This window comes from Hakea prostrata, chromosome 6 (assembly GCF_041222555.1).
Source record: "Hakea prostrata isolate BN-2017 chromosome 6, UWA_Hpros_2, whole genome shotgun sequence".
In the NCBI taxonomy this organism is placed as follows: Eukaryota; Viridiplantae; Streptophyta; class Magnoliopsida; order Proteales; family Proteaceae; genus Hakea; species Hakea prostrata.
The window spans coordinates 972,209-988,714 of NC_142605.1; the positions used below are offsets into that span (position 1 = coordinate 972,209).

The window sequence follows — 16,506 nt, forward strand, 5'->3', positions numbered from 1 at the left end:
GAGTACACCCACGTGTTCCAACGAGAACACCGAAAAAACCGAATTCAGCTCCATGTAAGATAGCCAAAGTAAAGTTGAGCTATTCCTTGATATTTCTACTGTTCATAACTGACTTCTGCTGTCCTTCAACTAGATTGAGGTCCAATTTGATAAGACTTTAACAAAATCAGATTTCTGGAAATTTAAATTTTCTGCAGAATTCTAAGGTTGAAGGTGAAGTGCAGGTTTAAAGTTGGGAAGTGGGACTGAAGCAGGAAATAGCAATAGTGCTTGCACCTAGGCCTTCCTGCGATTTCAAATGGAGGTGGGGGCTTGAAAGGGGCTGGGAATTAGAGTTTCCTAGTGGGAGTAGGATACAGTTGCCATGGAGAAGAGGGGGCACAGGGGAGGGTCGCGGTTGCTAGGGAAGGGATAGGACTTGAAGGGAAACAAAGGGGAAGGTAGGGGCTGTTTGCAAAGGAGTAGGAGGCTACAGTGGTAGACAGGGAGGGGTCTAGGGCTGCAGAGAAGGAGGGGGAAGGCTGGGGTCTTCTACTTACTTGGAACTGCTGGGATGGGTGCTTGAAGGTTGAAGAGGCTTGCTGGGATGTTGGATGAGTTGCTGGATTTGATGAATTAATCGTTGGATCTCGAATGTTGGCTGCTTGAATACTAAATCAAATTAAGAATGCTCAAAAGACAACCGTAGGGTCCCCCTCAAAGGAACCCTGCCACTTACTCTGGCAATTAACAATCAAATTCTTTAATCGTCAAATATTAATATTACAACGTAAAAAAAGGCTATTTATTGCCTAAAATAAAAGACTCTGACTTGGGTTGGGAATCCCTAAGAAATAAGGATCCCAACTCCAGACCAAAACACTTAAAATAGAATTGAATTACTACAATACCACGAAACTAGGATTGGAATTTTGTGATGGCACTTAACTCGGGACAACTTCAAAATAGGACTCTTAAGCAAAACAAAATCCTAGAAGATAGGAACCACTTTGGATAAGGAATCTTATTATTGTAATGTGAGGAATTGCTCCTCAGAAGTATATTATTCACAAGACCCCAATAGGGTATTTATAGTTACAACCTAATTAAGCCCTATACTTAGTAGGAATAGGAATATAAAACAAATAGAAATAAAACTCCAAACTTATTAGGAAACATAGTCCTATTCTAATTAGAAAACCTCAGTCTATGTTTTCAACACTCCCCCTCAAGTTTGAGCATAGATATTTTTCATGCCTAACTTGTTCATAAAGTAATTGAATATCTTCGTGCTCAAGCTCTTTGTGAGCACATCAGCCCGTTGCTCGTTTGAAGTAACAAAGGTGATATGGATCAACCCAGCCTCAGCCTTCTCTTTGATGAAATGTCTGTCAATCTCCACATGCTTAGTCCTATCAAGCTGTACTGGGTGATGAGCTATGCTGATTGCTGACTTACTTTCTGAGTATAACTGTATAAGAACCTCCAAATCTGTCCCAACCTCTTGAAGCAACCCTTTAAGCCATAGTACCTCACAAATGCCTTGAGCAATTGCCCTAAACTCAGCCTTGGCACTGGACCGCTCAACCACAGCCGGCTTCTTGCTTCTCCAAGTCATAAGTACCTCCCACATACACACAATACCCAAAGGTAGACCTCCTATCATCTAGACATCCTGCCTAGTCTGCATCTGTATATGCCTTAATCTTCAAATGTCCATTAGCTGAAATAAAAATTCCTTTTCCTGGAGTAGTCTTCAAGTATCTCAAGATTCGATATACTGCATCCAAATGTGAGGAATAGGGATCATGCATATACTGGCTAACAAGACTAACTGCAAATGTGATGTCAAGTCTAGTGTGAGATAGATAGATCAACTTTCCCTCTAATTTTTGATACCTTATCTTGTCAACTGGTTCTCCTTCCTTTGCCTTCAAGTGTAGGTTAGGCTCAATAGGAGTCTTAACAAGCTTACATCCTAACATTCTAGTTTCCTCAAGAAGATCCAATGTATACTTCCTTTGGGATAGAGATACACCGCTAGTAGAATATGCCAACTCTAAACCAATGAAATATCTTAGTTTTCTCATGTCTTTGATCTCAAAAAAGTTCTCAAAAAAGTCTTTAATGCTGAAATCTCATCCTCACTACTGCATGTGATCACAATATCATCCACATATACTAAAAGTATAGTAGTGTGGCAGGCATCTCTTTTAATAAATAAAGTGTGGTCTGCATTGCTTTGCTTATAGCCATTAGATATCATTGCCTTATGGAACCTTCCAAACCACGCTCTTAGAGATTGCTTTAACCCATATAAAGCCCTCTTTAACTTGCACACTTTCCTATAAGTCTCTGTAGTAGAATACCCAGGTGATTTATCCATATATACCTCTTCTTGGAGTTCTCCATGCAAAAAGGCATTCTTCACATCTAATTGTTGTAAACTCCACCCTTTATTAATTGCACATGAAATAATAGTATGAACTGTGTTCATCTTGTCAACAGGGGCAAATGTCTCCTAGTAGTCAATGCCATAAGTCTGAGTGAAACCTTTGGCCACCAATCTTGCCTTGTACCTTTCAACAGTCCCATCTACCTTGTACTTGATCACAAACACCCATTTGTACCCAACAATTTGCTTTCATATGGGCAAAGTCACCAAGTCCCATGTTTTGTTTTTTTCCATAGCTTGCATTTCCTCATCCATAGCTTCTTTCCAGTTTGAGTGAGATAATGCCTCCTGCCAAGTGTTAGGAATAAAAGTAGAGGACAAAGAGGTAATAAAACTTTGAAATTCTGGAGATAGTGACTGATATGAAACATAATTGGAAATAGGATGTTTCGTGCAAGTTTGAGGCTGCTTTCTTAATGCAATTGGTAAGTCCAAAGTAGGATTAGAAAAAGGGTTAAAGACAGACTCACCTGGAGGAACGGATTGTTCAAGGCCAAGAACCAAAGCTTTTGACTGGCTTGCTTCAGAAGGGGTCACTTGTTGCTTTCTTTGCTTTTTTTGATAGGTCTTCAGCGGTCTAGTCTCCCCCCTGTATATCATCCACCAGTTGTTCCTGTCCAGTCATTCTATCTTCCAAAGGAGGATCATCTGCAGGAATCTTAGGAGAAATATCGAATGGAGGAATCAACACTGGAACCTCTTCACTAAAACTCTCCCCTTGAAAAGGTATAGGGGGAAAATAAAGAATTTGTTCCTAGAACACAACATCCATAGAGACGAAAAAAGGACGAGAATTTGGATGATAACACTTATACCCCTTCTGTGTAGGAGGATAACCCAAAAAAATGCACTTTAACCCACGAGGATCTAACTTTCCATGAACATGGTGGTTCCGGACAAAGGCAACACATCCAAAAAACCTTAGGTGAGATTGTAAAGGCTGCTGTCCCTAAAAGAACCTTAAGGGGACAATGTTGGTCTAAGACTCGGGAAGGCATTTGGTTAATTAGATATGCTGCAGTAACTAGGGCTTCACCCCAAAACCGAAGAGGCACATTCATAGAAAACATGAGGGAACGTGCTACCTCAAGTAGATGTCTATTCTTGCGTTCGGCAACCCCATTTTAAGGTGGAGTATCGATGCAACTAGTTTGGTGTATAATGCCATGGTTTACTAAGTAGGAAGGGAATGCGCCACCCAAGTACTCAGTTCCGTTATCCGTATGAAGGATTTTGACTGTCGCCCCAAATAGAGTTCTAATCATATTATGAATCACTTTTTTGGTGAAGTAAATAAACCTATGTGATCCTAGTACAACAGTCAATAAAGGTAACAAACCATCTATGACTAGATACAAACACGGTCTGAGAAGGACCCTACACATCAGAGTGAATAACTGAAAAAGGGAGTTTACTACGATTATCTGAAATAGGGTAAACATGCTTGGTATGTTTGGCCAAAATACACGCCTCATAATAAAAATCATTCAAATTACACCTTTTAATCAGATCAGGAAATAATTTGGACAAAATTGGTAAAGGAACGTGGCCAAGACGACTATGCCACTGCAATAAGGTAAAAAGTGCAGGAGAGGTGGAATTAAAGACCATAGAAAGAGCTAATGGGGACCCATCCATTAAGTAGATCCCCCCTTTCTGTCTACCACTGCCAATCGTAAGCCCCATTTTCAGGTCTTGAAACACACAATGAGAAGGAAAGAGTTATTTTGCAGTTCATATCACAAGTAAGGCGACTAATAAATAAAAGATTAGCCGAAAACTTAGGAACATGCATGACATTAGATAAGCTGAGAGTAGGCGAACTAATAATAAATCCTTTCCCAGAGATAGGGGAGAGAGACCTATCAGCCATTCAAACATCCTGAGCAATAGGACAGATGAATAAGTATGAAACAACGTAGATGAGCCTGTCATATGGTCGGTTGCCCGCGAGTCGATTACCTAGGAGAAATAAGTCAAATTGACATTGTGACAACCAAAAATACTGTGGGAATTGTGGATCAACAGAGAGAACAATTACGAGAGATTATACTCGCACTGGAAGTCGTACTAGAGAAGATGAGTCAAGTCCTGGACATCAAGCGGCGAAGGTCCTGGAGCTCATCTGAGAAAAGGGGTGTTGGAGTACTCAGGGTGTCAGAACTGGCTTGATTTGCAGATGTTTGATTGCTACCCTTGATTCCATTTCTACCTCCACGGGAATTTGTTGGACGTCCATGCAGCTTCCAACACTTGTCCTTTGTATAACGCTCTTTTCCACAATATTCACACTTTACTGGAGGGCGAAAATTACCTGAACTAGATTTATTATTGCCATAACCAGCCACCAATGTAGATCTATCAAATGTCCGAGTGTGTACCCTAGCTGTCCTTTGACTGTCCTCGTTATCTACCATGGCATAAGCTTGAGCCAGAGAAGGGAAAGGCTCTCTAGAAAGGATTTTTGCGCGAATTTGATCAAATTCTATATTCAATCCTACCAAAAAAATCATAAACTCTCTGTTTATCTTCCCATTGTTGATAGGCAATAGCATCTTTAGCATTCTTCGGTGTAAACTTTCTATAGAAATCTAAAGTCTGGTAATATCCCCGAAGAGTGTTATAGTACTGAGAAAGAGTGAGGTCCTTCTCGCTCAGAATCGATTGATTTTCCGTATAATTTCAAAGCATTATGCATCATTGCCAACTCTGGAGTATGTATCTTTAGTAACTTTCCAAATAGTTGCCGCATCAGGAAGGAGGAGATAACTCTTTGCTATGCTTGATTCAATGGTGTTGATGAGAAAATCCATGACCAAGCATTCATCTATATACCACTTGGAAGGTTGCAGACTAGGTGTGGAAGGTTTTGTAGAAGTCCCATCAAGATGGCCAGTAAGACCATGAGCACCAACAACAAGGGAAACTGAATGAGACCATTTAAGATAATTTGTACCATTAAGTTTCACAATGGTTATCTGAAGCGGAGAAAACTCACGATCCCAATGAATGGAAGACATGGGAGCCTCTTCAAATGTACCAGATAAAGGAGATATGGGATCAACCATCATCGCAAGGAGAAATCATTCAAATTTACAAATAGCCCCCTGAACGTTTTTGAAATTACAAATAAGTCCCTGCTGAAATTGTTAAAAATTGCAGAAAAGGTCCCTAAACTTTTTCAAAATTACAAAAAAGTCCCTGAAATTGTTGAAAATTTTCAAAACAGACCTTGAACTTTTTCAAAATTAGAAAACGTCCCTGAAATTGTTGAGAATTGCAGAAAAGTCCCTGAACTTTTTCAGAATTACGAAAAAGTCTCTGAAATATTTTTGAAATTACGAAACAATACCTGGAACTATTCAAATTTGCAAAAGTTGCCCCTGTGAATCGAAGGAATAATTCACATATGTATAAAGGGGAAAAAACTGAGAAAAAAGGCAATGCTCTTGGAAGACAGAGGAGAGACCTTGCAATCCAAAACAACAGGAATCAAAATTGGGGAAATACAAACCCAACAGTTTTAGATCTAAGAAACCAAAAAACCAAAATAATCTCTTCCACTCTCGGAAAGCAACAGAAGCAGTAGACCAGCAGAGGTTCAGAACCTCTAAAGAAGAGAAAAAAGAGGAGATAAAGCCAAATAAAAGAGAGGGAATCACCGCAGCCAGCCGATAGAAGCCAAGATTTGTCAAGATCGGCTGAAACAGAGCAGCTGGAGAAGAGAGTAAAGGAGAAATCGAGGTCAGTCTCTAGTTCTCTCTTTCTTCCTTTTTCCCTAATCGAAATTAGGCTCTGATACCATGTTGTAATGTGAGGTATTGCTCCTCAAAAGTATATTATTTCACAAGACCCCAATAGGGTATTTATAGTTACAACCTAGTTAAGCCCTATACTAAGTAGGAATAGGAATATAAAACAAATAGAAATAAAACTCTAGATTTATTAAGAAACATAGTCCTATTCTAATTAAAAAACCTTAGTCCATGTTTTCAACACTTATCTTATCCACAACTAACTCAACTCAACTCGACTTACAATGGAATATGACTCTCAAGCTACTAACTCTACTAAGAAACTAAAAATAGATCCATGACTCTTGGATCGAAGGGATTCTATCCCGACACATATTGAGCCCTAAAAAGGGGCTGAAAAATGACCAAAATACCCTTGGAGGCATTCGGCCAGCTTGGATGGCCATCTGGATCTGGATTTTTAGGACTCAATTATAGGGGGTTCTTATGTTCACATCAATACATCCTTTGTCCTATCACTTTTCCAGAGTTCTGTCTTTGAGAAGTACTAGAAGCCACATATCTACTACTTTCTCCTGACACGAGATGCAAGGACAAGTCCACACCAAGGATATCTGAAGCATTAAACACTCAATCAGCACATTCATAAGGACATGAATGCTTTCAAAAAAGGGATAACTGTTGTGAACACAGATTGACCCCCAAGCCAAAACCTAAAGTGGGCCCCAAGGCCCACTCAAGCAAGCTGACCGAACCCTAGTACAAAGACATTTTGGGCATTTAAGGCCCTATTCACTGCTGGAATCTAATTTCAGAATTCCAGTAAAGTCCCAGCCCATTTTATATTCTTTATTTGAGTTGTGATTGAGTTGGTTCTGGTTAAGTTGTAGTTAATATAAGACTCTTTTTACAAGACAAATTCCTTTTTTTAGGAGTTTGTTTTTCATTGGAATTTGTCTTTATTAGTGGTTGTGATTTACTTAGGTAAGGATCCTTTCTTTAAGAGGACTTATAGATAAGTTAGTCTTTTATTTCTAAAAGAATTCTTTTTATTTGGCTGGTTGTTAATTAATTGTAAAAGGGTATCTTAACTAATAAAGGAAACCCTAGTTAAGTTGGTCTCTAAGTCTTAGTTAGTCAAGATAGAGTCTCCTAGTAAAGGCTATAAATAAGCCTCATTGCTCATTGTGATTTGGAAGTCTGATTATGTGAATAAGAAAATTGAGTTTGGAGTACCGTGGTTCCTATTTGAGGGGGCACGGAAGATTTTGAGAAAGCATTCTTCTTCAACAATCGGCAACCTATCTAGCATTCTTCTTCAACAACTCCAGCACCCACCTTCAGCATTCCCCTTCAATTCCAGCAAGTACAGTGAGCATTCAAGCTGCAGACATCAGTTCAGCTCAACTCCAAGTAGGTACACCACTCTAGCAGCCATTGCACACCTTTCCCCAGCCCCTACCCTATCTGTGCAACCCTAAAACCCAACCTTTCCTGCTGTCGCATCCCTGGCAGCAGCCCCTCCAACCCCTGACAGACCCTAGTTCTCTCCCCCAGCCCCCCTACGGTTCTTCCTGGCGACTCTCCCACCCCTACTGTACCCTACTGCCCCTTCTTTCCCTCTCTTCCCTTCATTGCACAGCCTTCCTCCCCTGTTTTGGCTTGTGGCAGATCTGAAACGAAAAATAAAAAGCAGGAACCCAGAAAGAAGGGGAAGAAAGAAAAGAAAGAAAAGAGAAGAGAAGGAAAAGATTCAAGAAAGGTTTCTAAAAGATTCATCCGATATTAACGATTCCCTAATTTCCCCTTTTTCACGTATCCCATATTTTGATCTTCTTCTTGGTTATCCTTTCCCCATTAAACCCTTAACAACCCTTAGGATCCCAATTGTGTTTCCTTATCTTTCCTTCCAATTCCCATCTACCCATCGGTTCGCCTAAAATTGCTGGCTTATTTGCTGGAAGATTTTGGATGAATCCTAAATTCTAGGGAAATCTTGTTAGAAACCCTAACCTTAGAATCAGGTTTACATCAGTCATATTGTGTGTCAACTTAGGGATATTTTCACTGAAGTTGTTTTCTTCACTTAGCCTTTAGGTGTAAATTTTCATTTCAAAATTTGTTCATGCAAAATCTTACATGTTAAATAATTTTCGAGAATATATTTTTCTATTAAAAAAAAAAAACACTTTAAAAAGGTATCCAAGATACAACATTTTACATTTACAATGCAAAATTTATCAAGGAAAATCTTCTTAGTATTATTTTATGGCGAAACAAATCAGGTCTTAGTGTTTTATTCTGATTAGGTTAGATATTCTTTTTTCTTGCTCATAAAGACTTGTAAATGGAAACACCCTTATGTTTTCTAATGAATTATAGAATGAACTAGGGGTGCAAGTTTGGCCCTAACTTGCCCTATCCCACCTTGAGCCTAAACAAGGCTTGGACTCAAGATTTTGGCGTTGAGGGTGGGTGAGAGCCAAAATATTCTTGCCCGAGGGCCAGGCTTGGGATTACTAATTGTCCCATTTTGGCCCTAACTCTGACCCTGATTTGTCCTTGATTCTGGCCCTGATTTTTGGCACATCATATATTATGTAGAAAACTCCCTTTTGCATTCCTTTAAGATTTCTTTTAACGTCTTATATTGACGAGGAAAATTTTAAAATTAGAATAATAAAAAGTTGTGAACTCTAAAAATTAAGATCAAATTGTATTTGTTAGTCACTTACTATATATATATATAGTTCAAATTTGATTAGGATAGGGACATGGTCAGGGCCAATTAGGGACAGGGATAGGGTCAAGGCCAATCAGGGACAAGGAAAAGGTCAATGCCAATCAGGGACAAGGTGAGAGTCAAGGCCAACCAGGGACAAGGACAATCAGGGATAGGATGAGGGCCAATTAGAGCTAGGGTCGATTAGAGATAGGGCCAATCAAGGCCAAGGCCAGCCCATCCCGTCCCCTGCCTAATTAGTAGTAGGGCTGCGGGTCGGGTCGGGCTGGGCCAGGCTTTTGCAATCCCAAGTCCAGCCCTATATGTTATAATCGGAGCCCATTCCCGCCCTAACCCTAGGATTATTGTCCCTGGCCCTAAGCCCTACAAGGCCAAGCTAAGCCCATTCCTGCCCTAATTGGCCCTAATTGGGCCGAGTCGGGATGGGTTGGCCCTGATTGGCACTGTCCCTGGCCCTGACCCTGACTGGCCCTATAACTTGCCCTGACCCTAACCCTGATTGGCTCTGTCCCTAGCCCTGACCTTGATTGGCCCTAATTGGCCCTGGCTCTGACCTTATCTTAGCCCTAGCCTTAATTGGTCTTATCCTTTGACCTAAAATAGCAAATGTAAATTCATAAATAAAAAAGAAAAAGAAAAAAGTATCACAAGTAAACTAAAAATAAAATTCATAGAAATATAAGATGATTCAAGCTCATACAAAATGATAAAATAGTCAATAAGTTGATAGTGTTGCTTTAAACATAAATAAATTCATACTCCATAATTATATATTGAGCTCTGAAAGTCTCCCATTGCTTTGGTGATAGAAATTGAAAACCTCTCCCATTACTTTGGTGATGGAAATTGAAAACCTCTCCCATTGATATCCTTATGCAACAAAAAAATCCAAATTCAAAACTTTGTTAACAAGTAAATCAACGGTAATTTAGTATTGATATTTTTTTCGTAGTTAAAGAAAATGATATTATAGTTACAAACATAGTTATCTGTCCTTAATAAGTTTTTTTCTTCTGAAATATCATATTGGAGGCAAAAGAAATATGTCAATATTCATGATGAGAAGTTGGGGTGTAGATTTGTTAGATATTAATTCTCTATATACTAGCTTTTATTATTTATAATATATTATCTTGCCTTAGTCCCAAAAAAAAAATCAATGATTTTTGGGAACTAAAAATGACTTAGTTCAAAAAATAAAAATGATCTTAAAAATAATATAAAAATTATCTTAAAAATAATATAAAAAGTGAACTCATAGTCTAATATGATCAAAATGACTGAAGGTCAAAGTTAAGACTTATAATTATATCAATGTTAATATGAAGATTAGGGTAAAAATCTAGTACATGATCAGGGTCAAATTAACATTAAGACTAGAGCCAAAATTAGGGTCAGAATCGGGCCAAAATCAGATGGATGCTTACTACATTGGTAATAAGGATATAATTTGTTTTTATTAATTTTTTACAAAACATGATCATGTTTTTAAAATTTGACACGAGTATTCACCCAAGTGGATTAAAATTAATTCCTCTTCATATGGGTGGAGGGTCCATACTCAAATCAGGGCCAAAATCATGAGCCTAGATTAAGGCCAAGATCAGGGTCAGAATCAGGGCCAGAATTATGGCCAAGATTAGGGTCAAAATCAGGGATGGGCCGAGATGCGTTGGGCGAGCCAGAGAGTAATCCCAGGCCCGCCCTTGGCCCTAGTTCAGGGCCAGAATATTTTGGCCCTAACCCACCCTTAGGGCCAAAATCTTTAGCCCAAGCCCTATTCAGGCCCAGGGTGGGCTTAGGGCGGGTCAGGGCCGCCAGGGCCGAACTTGCACCCTTACTAATTAAGGACAATTAGGCAGGGAATGGATTTGGCTTGGCCCTATAGGGTTTAAGATTAAGGACGAGAATTCAAGGCCCTAAATTAGGGTCTGGGGGTGGGGGAGAGGGGAGAAAAGTCCATGATAGAGAGAGCAGCTGGAAAGAATTTATTTTCTTTTGTTTGTTCATTCTAGGGCTGAGCTGGGCCGGGATTTTCCAATCCCAATCCCGACCCTATATGGTTTTGGCTAAGTTTCTCTCTCTCTCTCTCTCTCTCTCTCTCTCTCTCTCTCTCTCTCTCTCTCATCTCACATTCCTTCTCTTTCTTGTCTTGTTATCTCTCTTTCTTCTTTTGTGTGCCTATGGCAGCACACTGTTTTGACTATTAACATCAGTTGTCCTTTCTCTGTCTTGTTGCTACTATCTTGGATGTTGAATGACAACCCCCACCCTATCGTTTCCAACCGATGGCCTAGTTCCCTGTTTTTTCTGTTATTAAACAGCACACTGGTTTTCAGATTGTTTGCATTGATTATTTGCTGCCCCATCATTTAGTGGCTGCATGTTTCGATGTTCCAATCTTAGCATTAATTATTTCCGGACGTTGGATTTATTAGTGCTTAGTTCAGTGTTTTGTTATGCTGCCTTTTAATATGGTAATAATTGCTCACTGCTCCAGTGTTTTTAATATTTTTCATATACTTATGCTGCTGCAAATGTATATTCTCCTAGCACTCCCTATGATTTTACCTTTAACACAAAATGCCTTGCCAGCTGCTAGGGTTAGTACTACATCAACATCTCATGGAGTTACTTCCTCGCATGGCGTCTAACATGCTTATAACCTTCACAATGACTTTCAGTTTTTCCCAGAGGCTAGTGAAGTTGAATTTGCGAGAAAATCAGCCTTTGACGGAGCTTCATTTAAGTTAGATTATTTGACAAAGCCATCAATTTTTGAAGATTTTGGTTTTGTCTCAAAGGTGAAAATGGCAGATCGTGTGAAACCAGAGGATGAGCTTTTTCTTGTCGCATATCCATATTTTAATGTCAATGGTATTTCCTAACCCCTGTAGCTACTAATTTTCAGATTATACGTTTTAACATAATGTAAGTTTCCACACAAATGCAGAAATGCTCGTCGTGGAAGAGCTTTATAGCGAAGCTGTGGAGAATACTGCTCGAAAGTTGCTGGTATTCAATGGAGAAGTTGATCGGATAAGAAGTGGATGTATCCTTGGTTTATATCAAGCTTGATTCACATATTTCCAGGACAGATTTCCCATATGAACATTCATTACACAAGCATTCTGAAAGTCACCCCATTAACTCAATAAAATATCCTGCAATTTATTTTCAAAAACCTTGCCTTTGAAAAATCAAAGCAGAACCGTAGATATTCAAACAAATATTGACTGGCCTTCTTCAGAACATATAGGAAGATACTGGAACCAAGTAAAATTATATAAACTTAGATGGTTCAAATTACAAAGATGCTTGTTCAATAATGGGATAACTTTTCCTACTGTTTGCTTGAAGATGCTGGTGTTTCCCAGTCTTAGTGGACCTTGAGGTGAATTTAGATTATCCACCATTCTTCTACCCAAAGCTGGCAGGACTTGCCAAGACCTTCCTGCCTAAGATGGAAACTGTGTATTATATTCACAATTTTAAAGGGCGTAATGGAGGAAAACTTTTCAGGTCTGCTGCATATCATTGTTCTTCTCGATTTTAAAATCTGTTTGATTATTTGGTAAAGAAGAAAAATTATTTCTGAGGATTGGAATTTGTTGTGATCAATTAATTGTTAGTACCACAGGAATATAAATCTTCATTTTGAATTTGGAAACAGTGAGATGATGTGCACTGTTTGTGACTTGGAGAAAAATGATATAATGGTATTTCTTACTATTAATTTAGTACTTTTCAGATCTATTCTATTGTTAGTGATCATGTGCTTTTTGCAGGTGCTACCCTGGCCCTTGGAAGGTCATGAGGAAAGTGAATGATAAGCACGTATGTTTGCATGAGCAGGAAGTGATGCCATCCCTCAAGGAAGTTGCCCTTGAGATTCTTCCATCAGCTTAAACTTGGTAAATATGTGAGAATACATCTAGGTAATTGGCACATGCACAAATACACAATAAGTACTTCTTACTGGGTGTACATTGCCGTAAATGCGTGCATATGTACATGTCTTGTGGATTAGATTTTGGAAATTAACCTAGAGCATTCATAAAATCTTGATGATTTAGGGACTTGTACCATAAAATGTGGGGAATAGCTCATATGCTTTTATTGTTTTATTCCATAATCCCTAAGGTGCCTTTATATATTTGGTGATTTTTTATTAGGTCCAAAGGCTATTGATTGTAATGAAGTATTGGACATTTGAAACAGGACACACATCATGTGACCTTCACTAATGGTGAGTGGGATTTATTTTGTTTTCAAAGTTTTTATCTTTTTGCGATATGCATCATGAATCATTATTCTTCTACAATTATATTGCATTATGCTATGTGATTGTGTCCCCTTTTTTGGATTGATGCTATGGGATTGTTTATTGATTATGTAATGAGGTGGATAGTGATGGTGATGTTATTTAACTGGGATGGGATATTTTGATTATCGGCTTCATCTATTGCATAAGTGCACATGGTATTGGACACATTTATAACTTTGATAGCTCATGACATCATTGTGAGTAGTGTATACATATGGTTGAGTTATACCAATAAAAACAGCCCTTGCCGATAGGGGTTTAGGTATACAAATAGAGACAATGAGATCATTCTGAGCTACCTGGCCTATAGGACAATGTTCGATCATTTTTACAGGAAACAGGTCAATCCATTGTAAGTACATCAAAGGGAGGACGTACAGTGGCACAAGATTATAACGGGGTCATTGGGTGTTTGTGACTGGTGGCTGGCTTCCAAAGGTAACCGGGGTATCATCTTTGGGTCTCTTACGCGTGAGCAGGCTAAGATGGTTAGCATCTCTGAGCACTATTGTATGTGGGGAGACTAAGATCAACCTAATCTGTTGCTGGTAGTAGTATTACACCAATCGAGACTTAGATATAGTTTGCTAGATTTGATTTTCTAATAAAAGGAGCAGGCATTATCATGGGCTATGTGGTGTTTGTTTGTTTGCATGTTTCTTTGTTATATATGCTGATTTTAACAGTACAAGTAGAGATTGATGTGTTAGGTTGCACTGCACTTGCATTTCCACTCACTAAGCAGCTTGTGTTGGGAAACTTACCACTTGGGAGTGTTTGGTTTAGATACTGCAGGTGATACTCCGGCATTGGAAGGATAGATTTGGTTGGTGCAAGAGATAGAGACACATAACGCTTGTTGTGCGTGCAGGTTACGCGTTTAAACATTAGAGTTTTCTTCAAGATACCTTTGTTTAAACTTGCTTAGTTGCTTTGATGTAATAACACAAGTGGATAACACTGATAGAGAGTTGCGTGAGAACCTTAACAAGTTGAATTAACATAGTTTAATTTCGTCTTCCGCTGTTAACAAGAGAGTATATAATCAGGACAAAACTAGATATTAAGGTATAAGAGACATTGCTGAGATTCCTACATGCATATGTTAATGATGTGAGGAAATTAAGCAAAACTAGATATTTGACACCTTTGTAAGATTACTGCACTTATCTCAGATATAATTAAAGTGTTTCGCGTCTATAAATTCCCTTGAGACCATTGGACTGCATTGTGTATATTGTGCATTTTTTTGACCAAAATACCATACTCCTGGTCCTAAAATAATTTATATAGACCTAAAAATGCCAAAAAAAAATATTACATTAATCACTTGTGGGCTCCCACCTATCTCATATGACACCCTACCCCTTCCATGTCTTTCCATGACTGGTAGGACCCACATGTCCTAATCTTCAATGAGTGACTATTTCTACATGTTGGATGATCTTGAATAATGACTAATTGCATTGAGTATATGTATTTAAATGCAAATAATAATGTTGTGATTGTTAGATTGTGATGGGAGTGATCCTGGCTATTCAGAAACATAATGTGACTCTAAAGCTGTGGTTTGTTGTTCTAGCCTTTTAGGTAGGATAGCTCTTGAATCTTCTCTAAGCTGGGTAAATGTAAGGAAAACACGACGTACATGTTTGTAAGTTTACGAATTTTGTTTTCCTCATAAAGAATAATGATTCCGAGTAGTGATCTCCTAGTGATTTTGTTTCATTAAGAAAATACAATTTGAGATGCGCAAATATGTCAGGGCCTATGTGTGACCCAGTGAATCTAAATCAAGCAATCTTTTGGTTCTCTCTGCCTCAGAGTATTGAGGACTTTGATGATTTTGAGAGAAGGCAATAGAAACTCGTTGAGACCTTTAATGGCGAACTTGAACCATTGTAGGGTACTCTATAGACTATGACTAAGATAGAAGAAAAACAAAAGAGAAAAAGGGTATTATGTTGTTTACAAGTACTAAACTAAACCCAACAAAAAAAAATACTAAACTAAACTATTTCTTTAGCTCTGGTGCTTATTTATTCCAGTTCATCACTGAACCGGGTTATTACCGGTTTGGCTTGTTGGGGAATTAACTTGCCCCTTATGAGCGTTTCTAATCAACCAGTCATGTGTCCATTCCCAAAAAGCCTCTTCAGTTTCTAACCTTCTTATTTAAAATTTATAGAAGCCCCAGGGAGATGCCACAATCACCACGATTCGGTTACAAGCTCAGCTCTACGCCTCTACTACAATAAATATCTCTAGTCACATTCAACTTTTTCGATTTTACTTTTACCTCATCCAATTTACCCTTTTGTCTCCTCCAACTCTTTTTTCTCGTGTGGAGTAGCCATGGTTGATGATTGGTTTGAGGGATTTTGCTAGGAACAGTGCCTACGTGGCACTACTCCAAGCAGTGAACGGTCAGATTTCAATTTGAAGTTTGGATTAAATCTCCACTGTTGATTATTAGCATGGGTAACAAAAGTTATTTTAAATGGCTTTGACTCGGTTTAAGTGGTTTTAATCGGACCGTAGGATCGGTCATTCTGAACCAAACGAGCCATATGCTTCTCTACAAGACCATCAGCTGAACAGAAACCGGTTAAAGTTTCGATTGCGACTTTATGACACCATTTTTTCAATTCGTATGTCTGAAACATTGCAACGTCACCACTAGAAGTTTTTGAGTTCTAGAACATTATTCCTTGAACATGGTAGTTTTCAGTTGTTGGTGGCGATCAACTGGATCAAGCTATTTTGCCAGAACACACCTTCCCTACAGTTGTGCCGCCTCCTCTGGTTTGTCTCCATTCACTCTATGTTTTCCTTGAAACCATATGGTGTGTTTTTGTAGGAATTGTGTGGCTCAACACATGTCATTATATTACTTGCACATTCACATTGGACACTTGTAAGGTTATTTTAATTATATATAGCATTTATTGTTTATGATGATTTATGTGGGTATTTGGTCCATTGGATTGTTTGGACTGATTTTATGGATGATCATCCGGTTTGAACCACTTTGTAGTCCTTGACTTGACCACACCCATTATTATTGTCTAAATATACATTGTTGGACTATGATGGGTTTGAGGGGTGCAAATTAAAATTGCTCAGACTATGGGAGATATGAGGACTAGTCTCTTTATGGTTAGTATACTTTGAATCTATGGAGTCCATCTATGTAAAGATTATGTGTACGTTGAGTATTGATCTTAGTGCCTAGTGCTCCATTTCC

At 38.7% G+C, this 16,506-nt stretch overlaps 1 protein-coding gene across 8 annotated transcripts in view; it reads left to right on the top strand.

Moving 5' to 3' along the window:
• Window positions 1–15,290, top strand: part of LOC149012082 (LOW PSII ACCUMULATION protein (DUF1995)) — an 86,853-nt gene extending 71,563 nt beyond the window's left edge. Inside the window, exons 7-12 of one of the 8 annotated variants that reach the window (XM_089158012.1) lie at window positions 11,617–11,809; window positions 11,886–11,984; window positions 12,337–12,454; window positions 12,721–12,870; window positions 13,108–13,181; window positions 14,046–15,286. In XM_089158012.1, the coding sequence (XP_089014138.1) occupies window positions 11,617–11,809; window positions 11,886–11,984; window positions 12,337–12,454; window positions 12,721–12,841 (531 nt within the window). In that variant the 3' untranslated portion in view covers window positions 12,842–12,870; window positions 13,108–13,181; window positions 14,046–15,286. Of the gene's footprint in view, window positions 1–11,616; window positions 11,810–11,885; window positions 11,985–12,336; window positions 12,455–12,720; window positions 12,871–13,107; window positions 13,182–14,045 lie in introns of all 8 variants that reach the window. The other 7 variants (XM_089158013.1, XM_089158014.1, XM_089158010.1 and 4 more) reach the window with 7 other exon arrangements.
• The last annotated feature ends 1,216 nt before the right edge of the window (window positions 15,291–16,506 follow it).